Raw genomic sequence first — 12,212 nt, 5'->3', positions numbered from 1 at the left:
TGTGTTTGTGAAGTAAAACATGTAGGGCTTCGAATGAAGTTGAAGGTGATGGGAGAGGTTAAAAGTGACTCCCAGACATCAGGCTTGGCTGTCCAGCATGATGAGGTCCTTTAAGTCAAGATAAAGGCACATCTGTGGATTCAAATATTACATCCCTGCTGTGAGCCAGAAACACTGTTACTTGCCAAGGATATAAAAAACATATACATGTATCCCTGTGCTCGAGGAAGAAGATGGATAAGCCAAAAGACTGTTGCAGAATAATTGGACTTGAATGAAGATAGAGCATTGCTCAGGATACTGAGGCAGTACGTGGAGAGTCAGCCAGTCCATTCTAGTGATGAGGGCAGGAGGACATTTCTGCTAAAACTACTCTCAGTCCACAGAGCCTCTTCCCTCTTTAAAAAAAGTCAGCAGTTTCTGATGAATCTCCTCATCTTTAGTGCTGTTACTGTCGTTTAAAATGTAAGCCTACCCAGTGCAGCATTTTCTATTTTCCTTAGTCTCTCAAGATCCTTAGAGACAGAGAAGACAAGTAAATGAATATAATGTCACTCATCAGACAAATATAAAAAAGCTGAAGTGTCATGGATTTTTTTTTTTAAACTAGCTTTTTGTGAAGTAGTTATAGAGTCATACACATTTCTTTTAAGGAAATGAATTGTTTATTTATCGCAGAGATTTACTGAATATGAGAGAATCCCACACAAATTTTATAAGGTACCTTTCTTGGTGGCAAGAAATACGCTTCTGACCAATCGTTCTGAGAATTCTTAAAATGAAAACAAAAGCCAGAGTATTAAGTTATAACCAGAAGGAAGGTCATATTAAATAAAACAAAATGATAGACCAGGGAAAAGATAGAAAATCAAAGACTGATAAATATCTTCTAAATGTTACCTTCTAAATTACATTAATCCTTTCCAGTTTTGAGTTCCATGCTTTCTACAGGTAAAGTTTGAATGTATCCAAAAATAAAGAAAAAAGAAAAACTAAGCTATAATTTTTGCTTAGCTTTCTTAAGAACTTAAAAACATTATTTATATTCATAGAGTATTTTAAGGTGTATCTCATTTAATTCTCACCTCTACCCTATGCAGAAGGCAGAGAAGATACTGCTGTTCTCTTTTTCACATAAGTAAACTGAATTGCTAAGAGAGGCACTGGTTTATACCAGTCACATAGCAAATAAGTGGAAGAAACAGAACCCAGTTTTTATGGCATATTACCTGCTAACATGTTGCAGTGTGTTGTCTCTTCTGTAGTTGATTACACTGGGGAGTTAATGAACTTTTTTGGTGCTGCTTGCTATTTGGGCCTCAAATTACCCCCCTACTTAGATGATCTCCCAGTAGGCTATCCTCACAAGAAGAGGACCAGGTGAGGCAGTGTGAAGCCCTCCGTGTAGCCAGAACACATTGTCATCACAGCAGTTCAGAGCACCTGCCATTCCCAGGGTCCTCGTGCTGAGAACCACTAAGGGGTGTATCTTAGTAGAGGGCCATTGGGGGAGGGGCAGTTAACAATGCACTTGTGTTTCTTCCGCACTCAAAATAGAATGTGTGACAGTGATTTGAATTACTGGGAGGAAATGACCTCCAAATGACTCTTTAGAATTTCTTAGATCTATACAAAAGACTTAATGGAAATTTGTGCACTTTAAAGGGGTTTTCTAGGGGTGCCTGGGTGGCTCAGTGGGTTAAAGCCTCTGCCTTCAGCTCAGGTCATGATCCCAGGGTCCTGGGGTCGAGTTCTGCGTTGGGCTCTCTGCTCGATGGGGAGCCTGCTTCTCCCTCTCTCTCTGCCTGCCTCTCTGCCTAGTTGTGATCTCTGTCTGTCAAATGAATAAATAAATAAATCTTTGAAAAAAAAAAATAAAATAAAGGGGTTTTCTAGTTTGGCATAGTTTGAAGAATTTGTTTTTTTCATGTTTGTATTTTTTATTGTTTTTCTATTCAGAACCAGGTTTTGCTTTTCAAATTTCTGAGGAGTCTTCTTGACCCAAGGTATGTTAATAAATTTGTTTCTCATTATACACAGATGAAAAATCAAAGGAAATAAGTTGAGGTTAAGAATACTGGCCCGGGGCACCTGGGTGGCTCAGTGGGTTAAGCCTCTGCCTTTGGCTCAGGTCATGATCTCAGGGTCCTGGGATCAAGCCCCCCATCGGGCTCTCTGCTCAGTGGGGAGCCTGCTTCCCCCTACTTCTCTCTGCCTGCCTCTCTGCCTACTTGTGCTCTCTCTCTATCAAATTAAAAAATATATATATTTTTTAGAAAAGAGTATTGGCCCATTGTGGGACGCCTGGGTGGCTCAGTAGGTTAAGTGTCCAACTCTTAATTTTCGGCTCAGATCATGATTTCAGGGTCATGGAGCTTGCTTAAGATTCTCTCTCTGCACCTCAACCCTCCAAAAAGAGAAAAAAAGAAACTGGCTCACTATATCCAAATAGTATAATCAACTTTTGATTTTTAGTGTTAGGTTGAGTAATAGTTTCATAGATCATAGCAAAATATATGATGAAAGTAGATTATACTGTGAGGGAATGCTTTTCTTTGCATTTGAACATGAGCATACATGTTGAATTGTTATCGTTATAAAAAACAATAGTGAATCTGTGCCATGAAGACATGTTTTAGGAAGAATCTGATGACTATCTAGCTTCCCCTTTCTATCCTAACTTCACTCCTTCCTGTTCTTTATTCCACGCTGTGGATTGATAGCTCTACTTTCAAAGTAAACAGCTAGTTCCCCTAAATTGATTCCCTCTTAAATCCTCATTTGAGGTGTTAGTTTAAAATACCTTCTTGTGGTGGTATGAGAAGAGAAGTTTAATTTTTTTTTTTAAGTGCTACTGTGGTACTCATCAAATAAAACTAACCCAGGGAGATGATGAGATTAGTAATGGATTTGTAAGCAAAGCAGCTCTCTGTGTGAGATCTTAACATTTTGCTGTGACTAAGTGGACTATTTGGGAGTTAAGTGGAATAATATTTAACATCCTCTAACACAGTCACTCTGTCTTAACTGGAAGTATGTGTCAGAATCACCTTAGAAACTTGTAAAAATACTGACATGTGGGCCCAAACCCACAGAATCATTGTGGGCGGGATTATTTTTGATGTACACTCGGAGTTAAGCACCAGTGGCAGAGACAGAACTTTCACGTCACACATCCAAACTTTCATGTTGTGTTAGAACGTACACCAGCCATTGCAAACAGTCATTTAGTTACTTTAGTGATAATCTCAGTTTGGGTTATTCTAGTATTTGGTGCTATTTTTACATACCAAAATGCCAGTAGTTTTGTTGATTGTAATAATTTTTGAAATCTCCATCATTTGAATCTAGAGCAGACTGTGCTGCATTGAAGTCAGTCATCCACATGTGCATATGCAGATGTTTAGAAAAGCAGTCTGACTGCATACCCCGCACCCCTGTTCAAGACGTCTTCATGATGAAGTCTTAGAATATAAATAAGGTTCTGTGGGGTGAGGTCTGGAGCCGATGACCAAGAAAGAATTCTTGAGACATCTTTGGTACAAAATGGTGGTTTATTAAAGCATGGGGACAGGACCCGTGGGTGGAAAGAGCTGCTGCGGCAGGCTGTGAGGAGTGGTCCATTATATGCTTGTAATTTGGGGAGGAGGTTAGGGATGGCGTAAGTCTCTGAGGAAGTTTGGAAGCAAGGTTTCCAGGACCTTGAGGGACTAGCTATTGTTGGGAAAAAGGTTATTTATTACCAGTAATAAAACCTTTGTGTGAGACCCTTTAGTTGTATATCAGTGGGCCCTGTGCTTGGGAATGATTGTCAACACTATCTTGGAGGGTCTAGAGATAAAGGAAGTTTCCAAAGGAATTGTTAAAATAGACTCACAGGATCCTGGTTGGGGGTAGGAGGTCAGTCAGGCTATGATTGCCCTTTGCCCTTATCCCTTAGCAAAGTGTTAAGGTGGAGGCAGTTGAGTCCCTAGAGGAATGTCACTCTGCCTGTTTTAAGGGCTTGTCAGTGGGTAAGGAAATTTAATAAATTTTCTCCTGCCTCTATTTCCCACATCATTCAGATTACCAGTGTTTTAGATCCCTGTTCTCAGAATATCAAACGAGGCTAGATACCTTTACTTTTATTTCTATTCATCATTTGGCTCTCCCTCAGAGCCATTCTGGGCCATATCTACTTCTGTAATGAACTTTTATAATGAACGGGTAGAAACATCTTAGATCACTTGGGGTCTGGTGGGGAAAAGACGGGGCGAGCTGGGGACAGAGATGTGAAGGAAGGGTGGAGGTTCTAGGCAGGCAGAGGAAGGACCCAACTCCAGCTCCAGCCCTTTCTTCAGATCCTGTGCACCCCTTTTCCCATGGTACGGTTCCTTCTGTTCCTCTCTTGTGCCATGTCCATTCTCCTAGTGATGTGGAAATGTTGGGGTTCGAAGCCTCAAGAATTCATTCTTGGGACTTCTTCGGTGCAAAAATGTGTTTTTATAGTATGGGACAGGACCCGAAAGCAGAAAGGGCTACCCTGAGATTGTGAGGAGCAGCTGATTGTACACTATGGAGTTGGGGGAAGTTTCCAAAAGGATTTTCATATGCTAAAGAGGACTCTTGGGACACTGGCAGCCTAGCCATTGTCAAGCTAAGGTTGTTTTTCCCTCTAGCAAGACATTAACCTTAAGATTGGGAGTTCCTGGAAGAATGTTATGTTCTGCCCACCTCAAGTATCTGTCAATGGGCTGCAGTTATAAGGAAGTTTAATTTCTTCTACTTTCCTTTTGCCTTTGTTCCCCACCTCACTAGGACCTGGTGCCTCTTCCCTTAGAATCATTTATTTGATCAGGTCCTTTTCCCCCCAACGGTCCTACGTGGAGAGACTCAAGCTAGAAGGACAGAGGAAGTTCAGCTTTGTGTTTGGTCTTTTCTCACATGTAATAAAATATAGAAGGTAATATCGACCAAATCTTACTTTTTATAAATAAAAAAAATACCAATATTAGGTTATATAAATATCGATACAATTACTACTCGGAATGACTGATTTTCCACCACATTTTAGCTTTTCAAGATAAATATGCTTTTTGAATAATCTGAAAAGGCATTAGAGCCTTGTCAAGTTCCGGGAAACAAGAGAGTATGGAAAAGATATTAAGAGGAAAAAGAACGCAAGAATCCATAGGCTGGAAATTGCCTGCCTGGTGGTTTTCACCGGCAGATAGTGGAGGCTGTTCTTGCCTTTGATTCTTCTCTTTCTGTCCTTAAGCAATAGATATATATATATATATATTTTAAACAACTGGGTTCTCCCCCCACCACTCAAGAAGCTCCTTTAGCAGCATTTTGGCAGGATAGGAAAATTAAAGAGAAAAGTCATTTTCAGATAGAGACTGTTTGTATATATATGTTGTGTCAGAATATTGCCTTTTTTTTTAACTTTTGCCCACAAAACCCGAGTTAATAGGATCCTGTGTGTGTGTGTCTTCAATTTAACTTTTACAAATATTTGTTGAGTTATTTATTTTGCCCTTTATTTTTAAAAAATAAATAAATAAAAATTTTAAAAGCCTTTTATTTTGTCTATAGCATTTTTAAAGGGACAAATCATCTATTTGAGTTCTTAGGTCTATTTTTGTTGTCTTTATTCAATTTCTCTATGTTATCTTTACTATGTATGTAATGTCCTCAGTAGAATTAATTGACCTACAGAGATATTGGTGGCATCTGTACATAGAAAGATTAGTTTTTGGCGGGGGAGTTAATCCTACAGAAGCAAATTACTTGCCTGAATTGAGGCCAGCAGTTTGGGAAAGAACGGATTTGCATTCTCTTCCAGTTCCCTTCTTTGGGACAGCTGCTCCATAAAGCTCACCCCACCCCCACTCCCTGTGTGCTCTCCTGCCAGGCCAAGCATTCTCCTGGGAGTTCTCCTGATGTATTTACATCCAGATGTAGGCCTTTTGTGCAGTGGGGATGCTTGAAGGATAATACACAAGAATATTGATGGTTTTTGTGGGGCTATGAGCTGCATAAGGAATAAAGAGAATGTGCGAGTATATTTATATTCACAATATTTTCTTCAGTACACTTCTCTTGATAATGTCGATTTAGCTTTTGTCAACCATGTCCTGGAGGCCTCTGAAATATGTGGTACGGTTTTCTTGTAGGGGAAAAAAAAAACCACATAGAAGTCACATTGTATTTCTAATCTTTAATCAAAATAAAGTAAAAATTGAGCATTACTAAGAAAATGAGTAACATAGATTATGGAAATGGTTATATATTGGATTTAAGTTGAACCCGTGTTTCTGTGGGTAATTTTGAAAGGATATTTTAACATATTGACATTCATTGTTGAAATAGCATATTTCAAAATTAAAATAAAAAATTAGAACGTTATAGGGGCACCTGGATGGCTCAGCAGATTAAGCATCCAACTCTTGATTTCAGCTCGTATGACATCGAGCCACTGCATGGGGAACCCCTGCTCAGCAGGGAGTCTGTTCGAGGTTCTTGCCCACCAACCCCCCACAGCTGCCACACCTCCCTGCAGCATGTGGACAAGCACACACTCTCTCTGAAATAAATAAATCTTTAAAAAAAATTAGAATATTATGTTCATGAACTTTGACATAGGAAAATTCATTTCTACTTGAGTGACTTCCTATCAGCTTGTCCAGGCTTACCACCAGATATCATATTGTTAGGACAAATTTTGTTCTACACTTCAGAGGTTCTTCTGGTTGGACTGAGAATCAAATTAACATGAATCAGATTAACAGGAGAAAAATTTAATTTCATATGTATGAAAACTGCACATACACGAGAGTATCAAAGACAGAAAGGTAAAATGATGTATATATTGCCGGCGTGGGCTAAGGAATGGGATATAAGGACCTGGGGCTTCCGAGGGGAGGAGGGCAATTCACAGGGCAAGAAGAAGAGCAAATGTTTAGTATTTAAGTGTTTGCCCTGCCATACAGATGGGTCACTCAGCTAAAATTTATCTCTGATAATAACTCTTACTCTGGGAAAGTCTCCCAATTTAGATTCTTTTAGGTAGTTAATGGAGGGTCAGAATTTCCATTTAGCTCACAGGGCCTTGATTGCCTTTAGCTCAAAGTAGTCCGTATGCCAAAGAAACCCATTTTGAGGAGACTTGTTCTGAACCCTTCACTGTCTTCGGTTAGCACTTTGCCAGCAGCTCAGGTTCAGTCTTTTAAATCATAACATATCATTTCCTAATCTCCAGGCCTTGCAGGTGGATGGATGGATTATAGTGAGCAAGCAAGAAAGAAAATAGTGTACATGTGTTTATTTTTTATTCCTTTATTCAAGACTTCTTTATAATGAAATTGCTGTCTAAGTACTGTGCTAAAAGTTGAAATGGCTCACTTTTTCTCAATCCAAACCTGCTGCTTTTTTTATTATCTCTCCTAGCAAATGGCATTATGCCCATTTATTTCATTTAACAGTTTACTGAGTAACTATAGCATGCTAAGCACTCTGACAGGCATGGAAGATGAAATAGTGAATAAGATGGGGCCCTGCCTTAAGGGAATTTACACTCTAATGAAGGAAATAGATAAGTTAGCAGGCAATTACCTTTAAGTGTTTTAAATAAAATTCAGAGAGTGATGATGGATTCTTCACTTTGCTTTACCCACTCCACTCCACCTTCTCGGCTACACCACACAGAACCAATCATGACGTCAGCCTCTTGAGGGCCTCCTGTCTGTATGGGCTTCTCTGTTCTCTCCCCCACTGCCCTAGTTTAGCCGCACAGTATCTCTCTCCTGATCCCTCCTGCTGGCCTCCTAACCACCTTCTTGATTCTCCTTCCATTTTTAAATAGGCAAAGTTCTCCTTCTCAGAGTTCTTTCCCTTCCCTTATCGGAGGCAAAATACAGGCTCCTCATGGCCCTCTTTGATGTGATTCAGGCATATCTATCCAGCTTCATTTTCTTCCTTGTTCCCATTTCTCTTTGCTCCTCGGCAGTACTGGCCCGTTTGTTCAGAGGAGGCACTACATGTTGTCATTCCTCTCTTTCCCTGTGTTTCTCCATTAGACCACTTTGTTTTCTCAAGAGCAATTTAATATACGTATTTGTGTGTGTGTGTGTATATATATATATATATATATATATATATATATATTTAATTTATATATGTTATTAAGAGCTCTCAAGTTACACATATGCTTTGATCCAGTGATTCAGTTTTGGAAAATATTTTTTAAGGAAATAGTGTGAAAGAAAAAGTAGTTAATATTAAATTACCCATATTAGCATTTACATAGTAAAAAAGCTATTTTAAAAAGAAGATGGGGGAGTAAAGGCCATATATGAAAGATCCACAGCTATTATCATCCTCAGTGGGGAAGAACGGAGAGCTTTTCCCCTATGGTTAGGAACACGGCAGGGATGTCAGCTCTTTCCACCGTTGTTCAACATAGTACTGTAAGTCCTAGCCTCTGTAATCAGACAACAAAAAGAAATAAAAGGCATGCAAATCAACAAGGAAGAAGTCAAACTTTTCACTCTTCTCAGAGGATGTGATATTCTATGTAGAAAGCCTGAAAGACTCCACGGAAAGATTTGCTAGAACTGATACATGAATTCAACAAAGTTGCAGGATATAAAATTAACAGAAATCTCTTGACATCTGTATACCAATTATGAAGCAGCATAAGGAAAAATCAAGGAATTGATCCCATTTACAGTTGTACCAAACCTATAAGATATCTAGGAGTAAACCTAACCAAAGAGGTAAAAGATCTGTACTCGGAAGACTGTAGAACACTTATGAAAGAAATTGAGGAAGACACAAAGAAGTGGAAAAACATGCCATGCTCATGCATTGGAAGAACAAATATCATTAAAATGGCTATACTACCCAAAGCAGTCTATACATTGAATGAAATCCCTGTCAAAATAACACCAGCATTTTTCATAGAGCTAGAACAGGTAATTCTTTTTTTTTTTTTTTTTTTTTTTTTTAAATATTTTATTTATTTATGTGACAGACAGAGATCACAAGTAGGCAGAGAAGCAGGCAGAGAGAGAGAGAGAGGAGGAAGCAGGCTCCCCGCGGAGCAGAGAGCCCGATGCGGGGCTCGATCCCAGGACCCTGGGATCATGACCTGAGCCGAAGGCAGAGGCTTTAACCCACTGAGCCACCCAGGCGCCCCTAGAACAGGTAATTCTAAAATGTGTACGGAACCAGAAAAGACCCTGAATAGCCAAAGGAATGTTGAAAAAGAAAAGCCAAGCTGGAGCTGCCACAATTCCAGACTTCAAGTTCTATTACAAAGTTGTAGTTACTATTTTTTTAAAAGATTTTATTTATTTATTTGACAGAGATCACAAGTAGGCAGAAAAGCAGGCAGAGAGAGAGGAGGAAGCAGGCTCCCAGCTGAGCAGACAGTCCCATGCAGGGCTCGATCCCAGGACTCCAGGACCATGACCCGACCGAAGGCAGAGGCTTTAACCCACTGAGCCACCCAGGCGCCCCCGAAGTTGTAGTTATTAAAACAGTATGTTACTGGCACAAAAACAGGTACCTACGTCAATGGAACAGAATAGAGAACCCAGAAGTGGACCCACAACAGCTAATCTTTGACAAAGCAGGAAAGAATATCTAATAGAAAAAAGACATTCTCTTCAACAAATGGTGTTGGGAAAATTGGACAGCCATTTGCAGAAGAATGCAACTAGACCACTTTCTTATACCATACACAAAAAATAAATTTAAAATGGATGAAAGACCTAAGATAGGAAACCAAAATGTGAAATAGGATATAAAAATCTTAGAGGAGAGCACAGGCAGCAATCTCTTTGACCTTGTTGTAGCAACCTCTTACTGGATACATCTCTGGAGGAAAGGGAAAACAAAAGCAAAAATGAACTACTAGGACTTCATCTAGATAAAAAACTTGTGCACAGCAGAGGAAGCAACCAACAAAACTAAAAAGCAACCTATGGAATGGGAGAAGTTATTTGCAAATGACATACTGGATAAAAATCTATAAAGAACTTCTCAAACTCAACACCCCAAAAATAATCCAGTTAAAAATGGTCAGAAGACATGAATAGACATTTCTACAAAAAAGACCTACAAATGGCCAACAAACACATGGAAAAATCGTCAAGATCACTCATCATCAGGGAAATACAAATCAAATCCACAATGAGATATCACTTCACACCTATCAGAATGGCTAAAAATTAACTCAGAAACAACAAATGTTGACAAGGATGCGGAGAAAGTGGAGCCCTCTTACACTGTTGATAAGAATGCAAACTGGTGCAGCCATTCTGGAAAACAGTATGGAGGTGCATCAAAAAGTTAAAAACAGAACTACCCTATTCAGCAATTGCACTATCAGGTATTTACCCAGAGGATACAAAAATAGTGATTCGATGGGGCACATGCATCCCCTGATATTTATAGCAGCATTATCAACAATAGCCAAATTTGGAAAGAGCCCAAATGTCCATTGGCTGATGAATGGCTAAAGATGTGGTGTATAGATATACTATGGAATATTACTCAACCATCAAAAAGAATGAAATCTTGCCATTTGCAATGATGTGGATGGAACTAGAGTGCATTATGCTGAGTGAAATAAGTCAGTCAAAGAAAAACAAATTTTAAGGCTCTGTGTGACTTTTATAATCCTACCCTTTCTTTTCTATTTATGTTACTATTTTTTATTTATTGCTTTTATTCCCCTTGCTTTTTATTTCTTTCTTTCTCCCCCTGCCCTTGGTATTCAACCTTTTCTCCCTTTGGTTTTAATTGAGCATTTTATATGATGTCTTTTTTTTCTCTTAGTATATCAGTTGTGTATTTTTAATTTTTTTTTTTAGTGGTTTTCCTTTAGTTTGCAATACACATTTATAACTATTCCAAGTCCAATATCAACACCATAGTTCCCAGGCATAGGATCAGTGCCTTATGACAGAGGATTCCTAATTCCTGCCTCTTGTCCCTTATAACATTGCTGTCATTCTTCATTTCACTTATCCTTAAGTGTTTTGGACAGACTGTTTTCTGGTTAGGTCAGTTAAGAATAAGAAAAATAAAACATTTCATTTTGCCTTCATTTATTCTTTCCCTAATGCTCTTTCTTTACGTAGATCCAAATTTATGACCTATCTCATTTTTATTCCTTTTGAGGAACTACTAACATTTCTTGAAAGGCAGGTCTACTGATGACATAGTCTCACAATTTTTGTCTGTCTCAAAAAGTATTTTCTCTTTCACTTTTGTGAGAGAATTCGGCTAGATACAGAATTCTAGGTTGATGGGTTTTTTTCTTTCAACACTTTAAATACTTCCCTTTCCTCTCTTCTTGCTTGCATGGTTTATGAGGGAAGTTTGGTGTGATTTTATCCTTGGTCCTCCACAGGTATGTTTTCCTTCCCTCTGACTTCTTTTAAGATTTTCTCTTTGTCTTTGATTTTCTGCAGTTTGAATATGATATGCCCAGTTACAGATTTTTGCTATGTGTCCTAGTTGGTATTCTCTGAGCTTCATGAAGGTTAGTTTGGTATCTGTTATTAATTTGGGGGGGGGGAATTCTTGGTCACTATTACTGTAAATATTTCTTCTGTCCCATATTCTCTTTTCCTTAGGTGTTACCTTTTATACTTGTTCCACAGTTCTTGGATATTCTGTTCTGAGCCCCCCTGCCCACAGTTTTATTTTGTTTTTTTCCTTTGTATTTCAGCTTGGAAATTTCTTCAACATGTTACTGACATACCTTGCTCAGCTGTATCCAGGCTGTTGGTGAAGCCGTCAAAGGAATTCTTCATTTTATTCAGTGTTTTTCATTTCTAACATTTTCTTTCGATTCTTTCTTAGAGTTTCCGTTTCTCCACTTACTTTACCCATCTGTTCTTACGTGTTGCTTTTTCCTTTACAGCCCTCAGCATACTAATCATAGTTATTTTCAATCCCGTCTGTAAATTCAGTTTGGTTTGATGTTTGAGTTTGAGTTTGGTTCTGATGTTTGCTGAATCTCTTCAGACTTTATCCTTTCTTTGTTTCTTAGGATGTTCTTGTAACTTTTTCTTGAAAGCTCGAAATGAGGTACTTAATGAAAGGAACTAAGACAAATAGGCCTTTGGTATGACTTTTTAATGTTTATCTGGCTTGGAATGAGACTACGCTTACCACTTACTATAGCCGTAGTTGTCTGAGGGTGAAAGTTCCTT

General features: G+C 38.7%; 1 protein-coding gene across 5 annotated transcripts in view; it reads left to right on the top strand.

The window, feature by feature from the left end:
• The window catches only part of VPS8 (VPS8 subunit of CORVET complex), a 270,200-nt gene that overhangs the window by 164,520 nt on the left and 93,468 nt on the right, over positions 1 to 12,212 (top strand). For all 5 annotated transcript variants that reach the window (XM_046002698.1, XM_046002699.1, XM_046002701.1 and 2 more), the window contains one exon: positions 1,960 to 2,006. In XM_046002698.1, the coding sequence (XP_045858654.1) occupies positions 1,960 to 2,006 (47 nt within the window). The remainder of the gene's footprint in view (positions 1 to 1,959; positions 2,007 to 12,212) is intronic.

The sequence above is a fragment of the Meles meles genome, chromosome 4, assembly GCF_922984935.1.
Source record: "Meles meles chromosome 4, mMelMel3.1 paternal haplotype, whole genome shotgun sequence".
NCBI classification, from domain to species: domain Eukaryota; kingdom Metazoa; phylum Chordata; class Mammalia; order Carnivora; family Mustelidae; genus Meles; species Meles meles.
Note: the sequence above shows the minus strand (reverse complement) of the source record. Positions and strands in the feature narration are given on the sequence as shown.